Source organism: Sebastes umbrosus, chromosome 11, assembly GCF_015220745.1.
Source record: "Sebastes umbrosus isolate fSebUmb1 chromosome 11, fSebUmb1.pri, whole genome shotgun sequence".
NCBI classification, from domain to species: Eukaryota; Metazoa; Chordata; class Actinopteri; order Perciformes; family Sebastidae; genus Sebastes; species Sebastes umbrosus.
Genome location: NC_051279.1, coordinates 29,222,554 through 29,240,978, shown reverse-complemented (window position 1 = coordinate 29,240,978; position 18,425 = coordinate 29,222,554). Strand labels below are relative to the sequence as shown.

At 44.2% G+C, this 18,425-nt stretch overlaps 1 protein-coding gene across 22 annotated transcripts in view; it reads left to right on the top strand.

The window, feature by feature from the left end:
* rims2a (regulating synaptic membrane exocytosis 2a) overlaps window positions 1-18,425 on the top strand; it is a 183,627-nt gene that overhangs the window by 85,204 nt on the left and 79,998 nt on the right. For all 22 annotated transcript variants that reach the window (XM_037783885.1, XM_037783863.1, XM_037783862.1 and 19 more), the window contains one exon: window positions 7,882-8,831. In XM_037783885.1, the coding sequence (XP_037639813.1) occupies window positions 7,882-8,831 (950 nt within the window). The remainder of the gene's footprint in view (window positions 1-7,881; window positions 8,832-18,425) is intronic.

The window sequence follows — 18,425 nt, the reverse complement described above, 5'->3', positions numbered from 1 at the left end:
CCCCTCGACCCTGAATGGGATAAGCGGTTACAGATAATGGATGGTTGGATAAAAAATAACATTCAATGACTGTGAGCTTTTAAAATAATCTCCAATGATCATTAACAATTAACACATACCGTAGGTGCGCGACAGCACAGCCAGACTGCTCATGTCTGTATCTTTAACTCTCACACACACTCACTTATCTCAGTTTTTTTTATATTGTAGATAAGCAAATGTACACCGTATGATCACCGTAAACTTTCATACTACAGTATACTCGTATACCATTACAACCCTAAAACTAACCAATCACAGGCATGTGTTTTGAACATACTGTACTGTGATTAGCTGCTCCCAGCTCCCCAAATACAGAGCATTTAGAGCATTTTTACTACGCAAGCAACCTGCAACTGTAATTAGTTTTTTTATATTTAGTTATTTCTATTTTTATTCAATACAATATGAAACTCAAGGCAGTTTTTGTTACGTTCAAGTGCATTAAAACTTCTCCTTTTTTCTTTTTTTTACCAAAGACGGATGAATAATGTAATGAATAACCATGATCCCAGTATTGAGCAAATGATTCATCATCATTTTATCCGGCCCAGTACTGTGCATCACGAGGATGGCATAAAGATCATGTTTGTGTGAAAGAGATGGTTGCTCGGGGCTTTTGAGTTTAAAGGCTGAACACTATACAGTAAATTGATCGCTGGCCTGTGTGTTGCAGATGCTCTGTGTAAACCTATGTGTGATAATAACTTCCCTTTCTTATCGTAAACCCACATCAAATGTTAATGATTTGCGACCACAGGAGCTTCCTGCCTGATCTTTCTGGCCTTTCATCATAGCTGAGGCAGCACTACACACACACACACACACACACATAAACACATATACAGAGTGAGAGAATAACACAGTCAGACAATCCTAGTCCATTTGCAGCCTGAGAACTGGCTGCGTGGATGCTTCTGATCAGATCCCGTCAGTAGGTCAGAGCAGGAACACATCTGATGAGGCAGAGCGGGACAACGTCACCGCAGACAAACCCACTTCTCATTACACCGCGGTGTGTCGGGGAATTTCACCAATTGTTTTTTTTTTTTTGTGTCGTGTCGCAAAAAATAACAGCATATAAAGGTTTTATCGTGGCGAGCATGTCGGGTCACTTCTAATCTTTTAGGGTCACACTTTTTAATCTTTCGGGGCCATAGTGTAATCCCATGATTTTTGTGAGCCATGGATTTGATACATTTTACGCTGCTTTTGATAAGGAGAGTGTACTTTAAAAAGATGATTATAATATTGGAATTTAGAAGCGCTGGATGTGTATAAGGCAGCTGGAAGCAAAAAAGGGAAACCGTGTTTACACAGCATCTTAGAGATGTCTTTTCTGATTAACAGCGAGTATGAAGGTTTACCCCTCTGCACCGCAGAGATGCTTTTTCACTCCTTTGCTTTGGATGTCAGAAGCCACTCCTCCTCGAGCAACATCACGACCATAAAACGTACTGGTAATTCAAAAATGAAGAGAACTATAGATTGTTTTTCGTCAAGAGAAATGCTGCGGTGCCCGTTACACCTGTCCCTGGCCCTGAACGGCCCAGCCCAGCCCGGCATAACCGGCATCACCACCTGTCACCATGGTAAAATGCCTAATCCTGAATACGGCGCCGGTTTCATTTCACAAGTGGGGAGAGGCAACTGTACTTTAACTTTACCGCTAATTTCTTCTGTGCTCCGATGGTTGCCAAACAGCTCATCTGCTCGTAGCGCATCTCTCTCTCTCTCTGTCACTCGACCACTCACTCGCAACACACACATTACATCACGCTGCTCTTATACCAATGTAATATGTAAACACGTGGATACCTGACGGTGCGGTAGGCAGACTGTTAAACTCACTATCTACGCATCCAGGGTACCCACCCTATTTCTTCCCTGATAATTCTACATTGTGAACATCAAATCCGTGTTGAAATTAGCAGGACGAGCACTTAACGGGAGGTACCATTGATTTAATAATGATGCGTTCAGGCTCTGTTCAGTAAAGATGAGATGATGATTGGTAAATGGTAAATGGTAAATTCTAGCGTTATCATGATGCGTTCAAATGTAATCTAAAATGTAGTTTTTGGCAAGAAACCCAGTTGTTTGAAGAGATGATTTCACAGGAATATAAAATAGATAATAGAGATTTTTGACCTGATTACCTTCCTAACATAAACCAGTATGAAAATAGTAATAAAGGAGTGTATGTTGAAGAACATGGGATTCATAGTTTTACTTTTGTTTTTTACCTTGGTATTGATTTGGTATCTAGAATCGTGGAATTTCATTGGTATTGGTATCGACTACTACATTTCTGGTATGGTGACATCCCTAGTGTAGGCCTTATGGAAATGACAAAATGCTTAAAATGTATTGTTGCGGTGCGAAAAGGTGCGGTGAAAAATTTTGGGTGCACCTAAATGATGTGCTGGTGCACCTAAATGAAAAAGTTAGGCGCACCGGTGCAACCCATGTGCAAAGTTAGTCTGGAGCCCTGTGCATGAATCATTTTTTTCCTCCATGTTGGTTATAAAAGTCATTTTGCCAGTAATACAGTGAGGCCAGTGTCACCCTCCCTGAATTGAATCTTATTGTCATCACCGTCCTTGTCGCCAGCTGAATGAGGCCTCGTGCTTCATACCCTGTCACAGCAGAAGGTTTTCTATAGTTAGCTCAGAATAGGACAACAGCAGGAACGAGGGCTGCTGTTATTCCCACAGCAGGAATGTACAAAACGGCACAGCAGCATTCGCCTGTATTCCCACACTGTGCTGAACCCGTGCAGACGGCGAATATGCCTCTCTATTGTCGGGCCTGTTAGGATGATTCACTGCCGGTCGATTTTTCCTGCACAGCGCGCTGCCTGTGCTGCGCCTCGGTGCCGTGTCCGTGGTGACATCACGTCTTAGTACGTAAGGGAACATGATGGAGGGAGTACGTCACCGTGCGGTTCGTGACTCAATCGCTGCTGCAGCCAGGCTTCTGTGCAGCATCACGATCCCACGGCGTCCCATCCTGCCACTTCACGCTTGAGCCTGACAAGCTTGGCTGAATGCACCATGCACACCAGCTGCACGTTTAGCTATTAGGTCACAGTTAACTGGCATCTTCCCCGCTTCGCTTTTTCATGCTTTCTCCCTCCTTTCCCTTTTCACATTTTGTCTCTCTATCTCCGTCTGTGTCACTGAGGATGGAATGCAAATCTAAGATCAGCAGAGTGTGTTATGGCGGAGCCGCGGAGAGCTCAGAGGTATCTGCAGAGAGGCTATTACAGTAGCAGTGGCATCTGGAGCAATGGGGGAATAATGCACAGCACAAAATTTAGTGCTGCGCCACCGCTCCGTTGTACTTACTGAAGGCTGGTTTAGGGCCGACAGCGTTAGCGTCACGATGCAGATGCTCACGGAGCGGAGCGTGGTCGCTAGCTCGCTCGCTATAGCTGCCACAGACATTTCCTCTGTTTGGACAGGAAGGACGTACGGGGGCTAAACGGGAAGCAGGGAAACGTGATACTTGTGTCGAGATGAGTTAGGGCTCGTGGAAAGGGCAGTTTGTTAATGTTTGTTGTAGTCGCTATGTGCATGTTCTGTGTGCACGTGTGTGTTCAGGGTGTAGGATTTCAAGACAACATCCCAGAGGAGACATTAGCCTGAAGCCCCGAGGACATGCCGAGAGCCAAAGTGAAGCATTCCTAAGGCAGCCAGTGCAGCACACATAAGCTACAAACGCTGAGGCATGCACAACATAACACACTTCCCCTCCATCATCATCATCAAGTCACTATAAAAAGATGTTTCTCATGCTCATCACACACTCCCTCGCCACATTTTCTCCCATCCAAGTCACGGCGCCCCGTCCCCCTACCCCAGCATATCATTTCTGCTGCTGCTGCTGCTTCACTTTGTGAATGAAAGCGCCGCTCGGTTAGTGTCCAGGAGCAGGTCATGAATAATGCAGCGACCGTCATGTGTTTCTCCAGCCGCGTCTGAATCGCTCGCGAGGCTGCCGCTGCGTCTGTGTGCCGAGGTGATAGGAGGCATTTGTTTTGATGTGAAGCAGAAAGGAGAGGTCACTTGTGTGAGCTAGCTGCATCGCAAAGACTTCAAATGGCCTTTTGTCTTTCTCCGTCTTTGTTGTGAATAAGGAGGCGTTCACTAAAGTGTACATTAGCCATTAGTCTTGTTTTTGTTGTGTGCGCTGCGTTTCCGCTGCATCCTTGGTGCTAAGATTTTTGGGTTTTTTTGTACTCCATTTGCAAGAAATTACTCATCATGCATCCAGTTTGTGGCTAATATCTTTTATCTGGGATTTGCTGTTGATGAAGTAATGTAGTCGGTGGGGGTGGCATTTTCTTTGGTTGATCAGATGTGAGGTCTGTGCTCTCAGAAATTTAGAAAGCTGCACTTCCTGTGGCACTTTTTTTGTTATTTGTTAAAACATTACTCATACCAGGAGTTTAGAATAGACTAGAAATCTACATACTTGTATTAAAGTGGCAGTAGGCAGTAAACTTTTGCTATCATTGGGCAAAAAATCTATTATAACCTTTCAGCATATTGTAATTCAAGTGTTCTGAGAGATAACTAGACTTCTGCACCTCCTCATGGCTCTGTTCTCAGGCTTTAAAAAAATCTAGCCCGTGACGGGAGACTTTGACCAATCACAGGTCATTTCAGAGAGAACATTCCTATTGGCTGTGCTCCGGCTGGTGGGCGGTGCTTGGTATTTTCTCAACAGATCTTTCAGAACATTCTCATTTTACAGCTAAACAGTACACTACAAGATGTTTCTGAAAACATTTGAGACAAGAAATAGGCATTATAGTAACATAATATTGATTCATATTTGATCAGCGCTGCCTAGTCTGACAGTTCGCAAGTGATTAACAGCTGCCTACTTTGAATGAACAGCCAATAGGAACGCTTTCTCCATGAAATGACCTGTGATTGGCCAAAGTCTCCGTTCACAGGCTATATTTTTAACGCCTGAAAACAGAGCCATGAGGAGGTGCAGAAGTCTAGTTTTCTCTCAGAGCACTTGAATTACAATATGCTGAAAGGCTATTATGGAATTTTTGCCCAATGATGACAAAAACATTCTGCCTACTGCAGGTTTAAAATGGAAATACTCAAGTAAAGTACAAGTAGTAGCCTGCCTGGAATTTGTACTTATGTAGCCTAAAGCAGTGATTCTCAAAGTGGGGTCTGGAGACCCCCAGAGGTCTATGGCACTCTGTCAGGGGGAAATAATTTACTATAAATTATAAAATTATGCTGTATCATTAAAAAGTACATATCTACAGATGGAGACTATTTGCACCAATAAAACAAGCATATTGTGTCCACAACTCCCTCCAACGTTAGCTTTGGGCCAATAGAAACTCTGATATGATTGTGACACACAGCGATAAGTTTATTATTTTTCAGTTGAAGCACTTAGTGCCAGTGTTGCTACTGTTCATTTTCTGAAAGCTTTTAAGATCACTTGATTAATTGAAATGTAGGCTATAAATGCTGTCAATTTGAATTCAAATTTGAATAAAATTCCCCTCTGTTTAAAGGTAAAAGTGGTATTGGAGGACCCCCCACTTCTCAAGCCAAAGTTACGCCCTCGTCTATTGTACGGTCCTGCACATTCATTCTACTCCGGCTAACCCGGATGGTCTGTGATACAGTAGGCAGGGACCGAACCTCTTCTGTGGTTCAGTGAATTAGCTGATCACACGTGAGGAGCCCTTATACCTCGGCCACTGAGCAAGGCTGGCAGCGGTGATTTATGAAGCCCTTTTGAAATTTATGGAAAGTCGTCACGTACAAAATTAAAGGAATGCTTCACAGAGCTTTTCCCCCTCACCAAAATGTCATTATTATTTTGGAGGAAAAGTGGGAGAAATGTAGGAGAAAAGTGGCTTATGAATAATTGATTCTCGACAAAAGAATAAATGCATTAATGCACAGTTAGCCTCCTCCGGGGCTTTTTCACCCACCTCTGTGACAGTCCGACGATGATAAAATGATTGATGGCTCATTTTAGGAATATGGGGCTCCACCTGACTGAAACTTTCACGTAATGTCCAACATAAACGGCTTGTTCCAAGATTTCTATTGAAGGGTGATGTTTAACGATGTTATGATTTTAGTCGACACCATTACAAAGTGTGTATTTTAGTGATACTAGATGTTTTCACCAGGAGAAAAAAGGGTGGCGAGATAAATAAATGTGCATTCATAAATTCAGACAGAACTCAGAGACGTTGTTATTGTCTCTGTACATCCCTTCATGTCCATTGTACTGTGTACACAGATACAATCTGTGAAACCCTGAATCATTTATCAATGCACTACCTTCAGTACACTGTCTGGTTCCTCATCTCTCTGCCTTTGCAGACGCACACATACACACACACACACGCACACACACACACATACTCACACTATTAATTTGGAAATACAAACAGGTCATATCCAGGCAGGCTGTGTTGTTAATCTTGTGTCATCCTGTTGTTTATAATGCATCGCAAATGATGATGATTTAAGCACCTATATCAACAAAGTAATCAGATGCTATCGAAATGAAAATGAAAGATTGCCTGTGGTGCTAAAAGAGTCAAATATTGGATACAACGTTGTCTGTGTGCAACCTTCTAAATCAAATTAAATAATCAAACAGGATTTTCGCTGCACGAGTGTATGTTTTTCTAATGCAAATACCCGTTTCTTTGCGTGTATTTTTGGAAAATGCAGGTTGCAAAGCTGCCTGCATTACATGTCATACTCCTTGCACATATTACCTGTAACATCTAACGTGCCAGTTGGATGCATAGTGTGCTGAAAGGAGAGCATTAGCCAGCCATGTCCTAGACTTTAGAGCGTGTAGAGTATGTTGCAGTGAGAAGAGGGAGTGGTGCTGCATCCTGCTGCTTAGTCCCATTTCTCTCCTTCTGTGTGTGTGTGTGTGTGTGTGACAGAGACCGAGCAGGCTTCATCAGGTTTTGATGGGGACTGAGGCCTAGTACCATACTTCCAACCTTGAGACCTTAAAAATAGGGAGGATTTCAAACCAAAGCGGAGTTTTAGTTTATGTTAAACTTATAATTTTACCTTTAATTTTTCAGGAACGAAAACTGAATAATTTGCACGTCTGGTGTGAACTTGGCGTGTGAATCTCTGGCATAAACTAATATTCATCGGTTTTTATTTATTTTTTTTGTCTCTGCTTGAGTATTTCTTTCTCTTAGTACTCTCAATTTCTGTCTCCGTCACTCACTCACTGAAGGTCCTTTCGGACACCCTGAAACCCGTTGTTTCCAACGGCTTGCACTACGCCACGACGGCTTTTTGCTATGTCGAGCAAAGCCCAACTTTGGTCCCTGCACGCTGTGATGTGCACTGAACCCCGTGGTGAGTGCAGCTCAAACATGAGCTCAAACTGCGCTGTGTCGCGAGCATCAACTGCTCTCTTTCGCCGGGAAACGACATTTGGTGTAGCTGTATTGTCGTCCGGGTGGAAACAGTAGGAATTATACCTGCTGTAGAGAGCCAGAAAGAGGTTAGGTTTGAAAATTTGCCGTAAATTGGGAGAAATACAGGAGAATTGTGACCAATTGTGCTATAGACTACAGACTGAAGGCTTCAGCCAGAGCAGCACAGAGATGAAGCACTGTGAGGTTAATGTCTGACTGATTCCTCACATTTCCACCTGCTCACAGGCAGACACACTGTGTGCTAATTGGAGATTGGGCTCAGAAATAAACCATGATATGTGCTGTGTATTAAAAGAATGAAAGAACATCCAGTTCAAAGTGGACCAACCACTAAATCCCCCTCTGTTGTCTTTGATCTACAGGAAACGAAGCCCATCTGCATCCAGGGATCCAAACCAAAAATACGACCAAAGGGAGGGGGGCGACCACTCACAGTATGCCCCGACGGACGGCGGCATGCCCAGATCACCGTCTGACTATGGGGATGGGGACCATCGGCGGGCTCCGCGGGGCCCACACATGTACCCAGACGTGGATGCGGCACGGATGGGCTACCGGGACCGGCGGGGCCCCGGACGCTGGCACTCCCAGGAATACCCGCTGGACCAGGAGCTAGATGGACCACCCAGCGAGTATGACGTGCAGCGGCAGCGCCAGGAGGAATTCCAGACACGCTACCGCAGCGACCCCAACCTGGCACGCTACCCCGTTAAGCCGCAGCCCTACGAGGAGCAGATGAGGATGCACGCTGAGGTGGGCCGCATGAGGCACGAGCGGCGCCATAGTGATGTCTCCCTGGCCTACACGGAGCAGGACGAGCCAGGACCCATCCGGCTGTCCCGTCAGCATCTCACCGAGCGCCGGCCGCCTATGGTGGGACAGCGCTCCTACTCTGTGGACCGATCCTCACCTGGGCCCATGGGGCCCGGCCTCGGAGGCCACAGATCCTCCAATCACAGCCCCCCGACGCCGCACCGTAGCCCCGTGCTGGGCGACCGATCTGGGGACCTTCGGAGAGGTGACATGGGTGGAGGCGGGGATCCCATGAGGAGGCAGCAACACCACTTAGACCCCAGTTCAGCTGTCCGCAAGACCAAGAGGGAGAAGATGGAGAGCATGTTGAGGAATGACTCTCTCAGCTCGGACCAGTCGGAGTCGGTGCGCCCGCCGCCCCCCAAGCCCCACAAAACCAAAAAGGGAGGAAAGATGCGGCAGGTGTCGCTGAGCAGCTCGGAGGAGGAGCTGGCCACAACGCCAGAGTACACCAGCTGTGAGGACGTGGAGATAGAGAGTGAGTCAGTCAGTGAGAAAGGTAGGCGCCACACACACCAACAACCCCACTCAGTCTGCTCTCTCTCTCTGCTACTTTCTCTGTTTATAGATAGCTACTTTATACCATACAAATGCACATTTCTCACATGCTTTTTCATGCAATTATAGCCATCCTTTCCTAGCATTACACTGACATAATGTTGTTGTTAGGAAAGACAGATTTCATTATAATTTGATTATTGTTGCTGTCTCATGTTGATGTTGATTCTTGCAGCTGTTGACTCAGATATAACCTTCAGGTTCCCCAGTCTACAGTCTCTATGTGTGCTTTGTGTGTTTGTATGTCTATATGTGTGTGTGTATGTGTAGGGCTCATTATTTTCGAGAAAAGAAAATCTTGGAATTTAACATTTTATTTTTTTAAAAACAGCTGAATATCTATTAAAAACATCAATGATAGAAAAATCTAGGGGGAAAATGATAAAAAAAACAACACTTTTTAGTGCAAACACTTTGCATATTTTGCATTTTTTTTTCTTAGAGTGATTCTGGTGTATTATCAGTGGCTGATTTATATTTTCTCTACATTTTGCTCTTCAGTTTCTGCTTTCTTTACTCTAAACTGTGGTGAACAGTGAATTATTTCGGCAAAAACCACAACAGCTTCTGATGTGTGCTCCTTAAACAAAATCCTGGTATTTTCAGTAAAAATATAAAAAAAAAAATCAAAAACATTGAGCCCTATGTGTGTGCAAAGCACTGTTGCGTTTTACGTATGTTATCTATGAACCTACTCTAACAGCTCCCGTGCCTTCGAGGAGAAGGCTCGTGAGGCCAGCCAGATATGTTTCAGTGTGGATGGCTGTTTTATGTGTGTGGCTGTGATTTTGAAATGAATGTAAAGCTACTGCTCTAAAGGCCTTCTCCTGTTTGCTGTCATCTTGTGGCACACGTTGCCAGGTCCTGACACAGCATGTTTCACACGGTCAGTCCGTTCTGATGGGCAGTGTTACATAACTAACTGACAGACAGGGGGGGAGGCAGGGAGGGAGAGGGCTGGGGTGTGGGTGTCTAGTGAAACAGGGTGAGCTGAGTTAATAACAGTTGCGGTGTGTTTTATTGAGCAGTTTTATGTCATCACTGTTGCATATGAATGAATGGATGTTATTAGAAAAAAAAAGGTAATAAAAGAGTAGAGGGTGATTATATGTTTTCCTGCAGTATACCGAACCTCCTCTGTTAGCCTTGACTTCCATACTGTTTTGCTACCACCCATACCACGCCGATGATGTCTTTCCTGGTACGGTAGCCCAGTACAACAGGATTATGGTTCAGTCCAGTGGGGAAGGGAGCAAAAACTGATCGTGGTTGGAGGTAAAAAAAATATAAAAAGACATGTCTCTGCTCAGGGTTTATTGACCCATATACTGAACAGTAGTTTTAAAGATAATTTTTTGGGTCTTTTTTGCCTTTATTGGATAGGACAGAGTGATAGACAGGAAAGGGGGAGAGAGAGAGAGAGAGAGGGGACAACATGCAGCAGAGGGAAGCATGTTGGATTCGAACCTTGGCTGCTGCGATTAGGACTCAGCCTTGTTATATGGGGCAACCACCCCACCAGGTGAGCTACCGGCGCGCCCCCCAGAACAGTAGTTTTAGGGTTTTCACTGCCTGTTCTGCTGATTTTTCAAATTAGATCTACCAGGTTTATTTTAATAACTGTCATTACCCAACCCAACTGGTTAAACAATAAAGAGGACCTATTATAGTGTATAGTATTTTTGTGCATGTAAAATTGCTGCAAAGCTACAAAGCCCAGAGTCCATGCTAGGGATGTGACAGTGAGGAAAATGGAACTAAAACAGAGCGTTTCAGACAGAAGGTGAAAAGAGGTGCTGCAGAGAAAAGTAAATTGTTTTTTGAACATTAAAACATGTTAACATGTTCTAGTAGAAACCCAAAATACAAGTATGCACCTAAAATAAGCATAATAGGTCCTCTTTAAAATAATAATGTGAATTATTTCTAAACGCATTTTACTACAGTGTACCTAATTGAATTGGTATGCTGGGTATTGGCTCCGCCTGGCCTGTCCTGCTGTCTAACCACGACAAGAAAATAGAAACGGACATCAGATCGCTCATGGCAAATGTCCTACCTGCTTGGAGAAACAAGCGCACTTGTCCAAGTGTATAAACACGCGCTGGCAAGCAAACAGTCAGAGTGACTGAATTAAATGCCACTTTGCATAGAATCAACATCAAAAGCAATTGTTTAGGCTGTTAGCTTCTTGACTGCTGCACCTGCTTGACAGTTGTCGTAATTGCAAATTGATTTTGTTGTCAAACCCGTAATTACGGAGGCCTTTACTTTAGAAATGTTAAAAGCACTGAACACAAAGAAAGGAGGAGGCGCGGTTGACAAATGGAGGAATAAAAGATAGAAAGGAGGGAAGTACAGTAGCCCAGTTTGCTTTTGTCAGTAGCACCAGACGCCTGCCACATGCTCCAAATGTTTAATCTAGAGGAGAGGGGAGGAATTCAGTCGGTCTGCTCTGTTATGTAACTGTTCTCCTCACTAAAGGAAGCAGCCCAGCAATAGCGCTACATTATTGATGTGGGAGTTTCCAGGTTTCCAGGTAGCCATGGAACAAAAATAGGGAGAAAAGCAGGCTGTTTTGAGGGTCAGAGTTTCTGTTGTTTCTGTCTGCTTCTGTCTGCCTCCTCCACAGGTCGGCCTGTGTAGGAGAGAGAGGCAACACAAAGGAAAGAGCTGAACTATTGACCTGAATAAGTATAGCGAGCCGCACAAAGCTGCAGAGCATCCTCGGACAGCTGATTATGCGGAGCTATCTTTGCTCTTTATTTAGTTATAATTGGCAGTTTCATTAATTTATGACATAATTAAGGCTGCTGTGATATGGTGCATGCAGGGAGTCTGATAAATGGTTCAGAAAAAAAATCTACTGAACCATTTATTTGAAACCAGAGTGTCCTTGTTTGCACCCCGTCAAGTAGACTTAATTATGTAACAGACAGCAGAGAGGGGATCCAAACTCTAGGCCCCAGATTTGGACATGTGACAGTCTGACAGCCGTAAAGAAAGATCAGTCAGTTTTGGCAGCACATCGAGTTTACAAATGGAACAAATTTAGCATGACTGTGGAAATAGCATAGATGTATTTCAGCTGAACCGGGTTGCACAGGTGTTTTTTTTAAAGCTCCCAAAAAAGACACCAATAGTGATTTAACACCCACTTTTCAGTCTAAAAAGATGACCCAAACAAGTAGTCTCCCTGCATGAACTATAACATGCAATCCAAGCACTCTTTGGTTATATAACGTAGAGAGCGAGGGTCAAAGGACAGAGGGTGTTGTATGCTGTACAGATTTTAAAGCCCCTTCAGGCAAATTTGTGAATGGTGATAATGGGCTATACAAATGAAATTGACTTTGACTTGAAAACAAGTCAAGTCAAGAGAGAAAAAAAAAACCCAGATCAGTTAAAGCCGGGCATACACTATACGATTTTAGCCTGGTTCTGGCCCGAATTTTGAGCTGCACGACTCATTTTAGAGTCGGACCGAATTTCTGCTTCGTCGGACGTCGTTTGCCGTGCAGTGTACAGGGGGGAACGAGGAGCGATTAACTCCTCCCAACCGGCCGTCGCACAGTCGGATGAATTTCTGACATGTCCGTCCACAGGCTCTCGCACAGTTGAAGCAGCGCCATGAGCCGATTCTGCAACGTCAGCGCCTTTTTTCTGCTTTTCTTACAATCAGAGCGTAGCTATCAAGATACCAATGTACAACAGATATAGTAAAACGTAGCCAATTCTCTCTGCAAAATGGACAAGCCACACTGTCATATACGCCGGCGCCTCTTGCTTTTTAGACGTTTCAGCAGACAGGATGGCACAGATGATCAAGGCAGCACGTTTCTGCCTTGTTAGCATTGTGACCCGTACAGACCTCTGCTAGTTAACAAACTTTACCTGTCTTGGACCTATCAAACCAATCTTTATTGACAACTGTCAACAGCCAGGACGGCCCTCAGGGGCCGACGACACAACACACAACATTTTCTAAAATCTTACAGTATATGCCCAGCTTAAGCAAAGAACACACATTGTAATTGCATGAGAGGCCACAGCGGGAGAGAGGTGAGAAAGAGGGCAGAAAGCACCTTTTGGCCACATGTGGCCCGTCAGCATTTTGGGGTTTGTGCGCTCAGCTCGACTGGGCCAGGAGATGGGTGTATAACGGCAGGCTAAGAGAGGGGTGCATGTCGTGCCCTCAAATCTCCAACACCCCGAGGGGGGGGGTGTTGATGAAGGAGGAGGGCTTGATGGGATGAGAAGGAGGGAGGAGGAGACTGGAGGAGAGAGGGCGTGCCGGCTGTAATGGGCCTGGCTCGTGCCTGCGAGCGCTGGAGACTGATTTATCGCGGCGGTCCTCTCCCTGTGTTTTCCCCTTTATTGATTCCCCTGACATGCCGTCTCATAATAGTGCCGAACAGACAGAAAAGGAGAGGCTGGCTGGCTAACTACAGCACAGAGGTGGACAGTGTGTAGTGACAGCCTAAGTTACATCCTCATTAATGGCCTTTGGGATCTGTTTTTTGCACCTCAAGAAGTCTGTTGGGTTTGTGCTCTCAAGCTGGAAAAATATTCTTATCAATTTAATGGGTAGCATTTCTGTGTATTATGCTTTAAAGCGGAAGTTTCTTTAGTTTTAGAATATAAGTTCAAGTTTTAAGCAGAGTTGCAAGAAATATTCAGATCCTTTACTTTAGAAAAAGTAGAAATACAACAGTCTAAATATACTCGGCAAGTAAGAATCCTGAATTCAAACTGTTACTTAAGTTAAAGTACAGAAGTATTACCAGAAAAATATACTTAAAGTATCAAACGTTAAAGTATTCATGCTGCAGAATGGCTCCTTTCAGTGTCATATTATTATAGAATATTCTTTTATTCTCTTTTTATCACTAATGAATACATGAAAGAGCATTTTAATGATGTAGTTCATCAATGTGGAGTCAATTTTAAATACTTTGTCTACTGCTGGCTGGGTAGATTAGTACTGCATCATATTCATTTCATGTTTTATGTTTTTATTTAAAAAAGTAACAAGTAACTACAGCTGTCAAATAAATGTAGTGGAGTAAAATGTGTAATATTTCCATCTAAAATGTAGTAAAATAGAAGTATAAAGTGTCAATGTGAAAGTATATTAAAATTGTACTTAAATACTTGAGTAAATGTTCTTAGTTACATTCCACCACTGGTTTTAAGATCAGCCTCCACCAGGTGTTTTAACGTGACACTGTATCACCTTCCTAGCATGGCGACTATGTTTAAACATACACACAGTTTCACCCCTGCCTCTTTTCTGCTCTCGCCCCTTGAATTGTAGTAAAAACAGCATCAATAATTAATGATCCAATTAATAGTTTACACTGGTTTTTATTGAGCTGTCAAAGTGATGGAGAGCCTGCTGGTGGTGAACTCCGCCACTGCCTGCGCTCTGCCTTCATCCTGAATCAGCACTTTGCGGGGCCTCGGAGTCGGGGGCGAAACGGCAGGGCTGGGCGCAGACTGCTGATGCTCACAATTTACGGCCGTGATGAGTTTCCTGCTCCCTGAAAAACCACACAGTGCCTCGCCGGGGATCAGTGCCCAATTGTGGTGTGCCACTGTTAATAAAGCTTCGGGGAAAGAAAGGGGGGAGGGAAAGGCTGGACCGTACCTCCATGTTGGCGCCCACTCCAATTCTTTTTGACAGATGTTGAAGGTGGACTGGGGGGGGGGGAGTGGAGGAGTATGATGGGAGGAAAAGCAGACACAGGTGGAGGTGAAACTGTCACTGATATAACCTTGAAATTAGCTGCGTTGCCTCTAAATGTATCTATAGCTCCAAAATAGACAAACAAATCTCTCCGTCTCAACAGAAGGTGATTTACACGATACGTTTCTTCCTCTCCCCCCGATCATAGATGCAGGCCTTAAGCTGTTTGGATTATCATGACCACATTAGGCGATGACTTGCTCAATGGAGAGTGTCTACCACGCTGAACTGGGCTCTGGTGTTTATGCCGCCGCCGACAGAATAGCAGCTGGGAGGCAAAGAGGGTAATCACTGTTGTCAGCTGTTGGTTAGAGGGCCGCAGAGGGCAAAGCCTGTCTGGGGACATCCATAATCTTTTATCACAGTGCATAACTGTGTACAGTAAGAAGTTTTTTAGCACTCCCCTAGACGGATGGAGGGATAGCGATAGCAGAGAAAGCTCAGACTGACCTTGCAACTTAGTCACAACTCTGAAGATGAAGTGTGGAAATGTCATTGGGGAGCGTCTTGCTCGGGCTGGTATTGATATGGATATTAATATCAATCAGGACTGGGTTGAAACCACAAACAAACCCCCATGTTAGCTAAAATTGGGCAGCTGTTGCTCAGGAAGAAGAGCGGGTCATCCATTAATCAAAGAGGGTTGGTGGTTCGATTCCCGGCTCGTCCTGCCCACATGTGTCCTTGAGCAAGATACTGACCCCCATATTGCTCCAGATAGGCAGGCCAGTGATTTGTGGGATTATTTGTAACATTTCAAGTGTGCTCACTCCAATTAAGTAATCTCAGATAATATGACTAAACTGTTATCAGACTGTAAACAAGAACCTGTATCAAAGCAGCTACTTTGGTGAGTACAATGTTCTCATTATACAGTGGACAAAGCTTTGAAACTAAAACTCAAGTTGTAATAAACCTGAATCATCCCTTAAAACAAGATCTTTGTTGTCAGTATGTTAGGTACTGTCTATGTTGAAAATCCCCTCCTCTTTACCCTTGTAATCTCCAACCCCTCACCCACCCATCGCCTCCTGGTCTACATCCAGAAGCATATGCGGGCTATTTTTGTGCCTTTCCATCAGAGTTCTCTGATTTCCCTGAGTCCTGAATCCTCAGCCAGATAATGCTTGAAGGAGGCCTGTCCCGCGTAGGTCCATTACGTTCTACAGCTCTTTGCAGGGGCAGTGAAGTGTGTGAAATGTGATGTATTCGGCCCAGGGGGTTGCACAAGTGCAGTGTTTTCAGATGACCTTCCTGTTCCTGCGGCCCTAAGGTTCACTACAGCTACATACATACGCTTACATTCATTCACCAAATAAGATTTCTGTATTGTTTAAACAACCACACCTAATTTTTTATATGCTTTAATCAGAGCAATTTCACCGGGACCATTTCTTAAAGCTGCAGTCGGTAACTGAGCAAATCTAAAACCGTCACTATATCCTGACAGTAGTGCATGAGACAGATAATCTGTGAAAAAAATAATGTTCCTTTGTGTCCTCCTAGTGCTAGTGCAAGATTTCAGCGTGCCCGAAGGAAAACAACCAATCAGCTGTCAATCACTGCTCGTGAAACTCACAAACTCCGATCAAACAATCAAACTAGGCAGCGTTGATCAAATATGAATCAATATTCTGTTACTGTAATGCCTATTTTTCGCCTCAAATGGTTTCAGAAACATCTTGTAGTGTACTGTTTAGCTGTAAACAGTACACTGGGAAATCTTCCAAATGCCATTAAGAGCACAGGAGAACACAGAGGAACATGTTTTCTTCACAGATTATAATGTCGCGTACACTAGTGTCAGGACATAGTGACAGTTTTATAAAAATAACTTTTCATCATATTTGCTCAAATTTACCGACTGCAGCTTTAATTCACTTTATTACTGAATTGTATAATGGCTTGCCAGTGAAAGCGAATTACATTTAAATGTGCCTCTTCATAACAGGATGTTAAATGCAGAGATATGCTACCCACTAAAGTCTCAGGACAAAGAAAAGGTTCAGTTTCTCAGACAGCAGTATCTCTCTGACAACTGGAATTATTTCTCCCCGTCTTTGTATAGCCTCAACCTTCACTCCTCTCTACCTCCATACTAGTCTCCTCTGGGAATCTTAGCGCCACCTTCAGATTCAATATTTTCACTCTTTCTAATTAGCTTGGATTTTTAAGCCTCTTAATCAAATTGAAAGTGCTCTCCATCTCTCTGCTTCTGTGTATCCACTTGGGGAAAACAGGTTCGTTTTGCATACATGCTGTAGCTTTCCACCAGAACAAATACTCGCAGTGAGTTGATATTTGGCCCCTGTTCAGACCTGGTATTAACGTGCGTCCTGAGTGATCGGATCATGAGTGGACAGCTCTGAGTACAGGTGTGAACGCACCCAAGACACATTAAGATCCGATCGCTCAGACCACATTCAGAGGTGGTCACAAAGTGTATACGTGAATGTGTCCTGAGCCACATTGAAGGACTGCCTACTCAACTGACGTCCTGCTGGGATCCGCGGGTCTCAGGTGAATAGACAGGCAGACGCGCGCGCTTGTCTGCCTCGCGGCATGGAAACGGCCTCTGTGCTCTACCCTATTCTGTCGGTACAACTGTATTTTATTAAAATATATCTTATCTATAGGCTGCATATCTACAGACTATCAGACTAGGCACGCAAATGCATTATTATCATATTGTCGAAGATGTGTCTGTGTTTTTGTTCCGGTGCTTTGCACGTAGATGACACCCGCCCACTCGCAGGGCCGCTCTCATCCCCGGCTCTCTGTAGCTCTGTACCCCGCTGTTGTCTGGCAAAAGCAGTGGTGCCGGCGGCACGGAGGTCCCCGGGGACCGCCGTGCCGGCGGCACGGAGGTCCCCGGGGACCGCCGGTACAATAACCTTTTATTTTGATGTTAATAAAATGTACCCGAATTCACGAATATGTAGGATATTATTACTGACATTCCCGTAATCTTACGTCACAACGTCTGCTGTATTAGCCGTGTGTTTACTACGTGTTTATTTGCATAAAGAGCGGGGAAGTGAGATCGAATCATAAGTGGTCACTCAAGACGCACGTGGAGACGCCTTATGATGCCAGGTGTAAACAGATGTATTTAAAGCTGTCCACTTGTGATCTGATCACTCAGGAGGCATGTTAATACCAGGTCTGAACAGGGCCTTTATCTCATAAGATTTCTGTGTCTTCTTTTTTTGGCTGTTTGGTTTGACGGAAGCATCACGTCTGCAGCGAGCGACAGATCGAGTTATAGGTCTTGATTCCTCCTTTTAAGGGTCTAACCACCATCAGTTCCTCTCTAACCCTTCAGCTGGATTGATGAGAAAATAAAAAAAAAAGTTAAAAGAAATGTCCCAGAAACCTCCATCCTGTAATATCATTAGAGCCACGAGCCCAGTCTGTGTTTGTCAAGGCTGTGTGTCCACTGGTGATACTACAGAAGTTGTAATCAGAGCCTCATCTTTAAAAGCTCTCCCTGGTGCACTTTAGATTGAGGTCAGTTAAGGCTATGTGGCACTGCAATCTGAATCCCCAGTTAAACACATTAGAGATGTGCCCTGCTCTCTTCCTACAGATGCAGCTATACTGTAGGATAAGATAGCAGCATGCTAACTTTGTTTGAGCAGAATGTGAGTTGTCTGCTCGTTTGAATCACATTTAAAGATGATTGTTCTCTGGAAATGAAGATGAAAATAAAGGGGGAACGATGTTTTAGTGGAGAGAGGAGTGAATAGTAGTTGAAATATTTGCTTTGTTTTTGCACAAACCTGC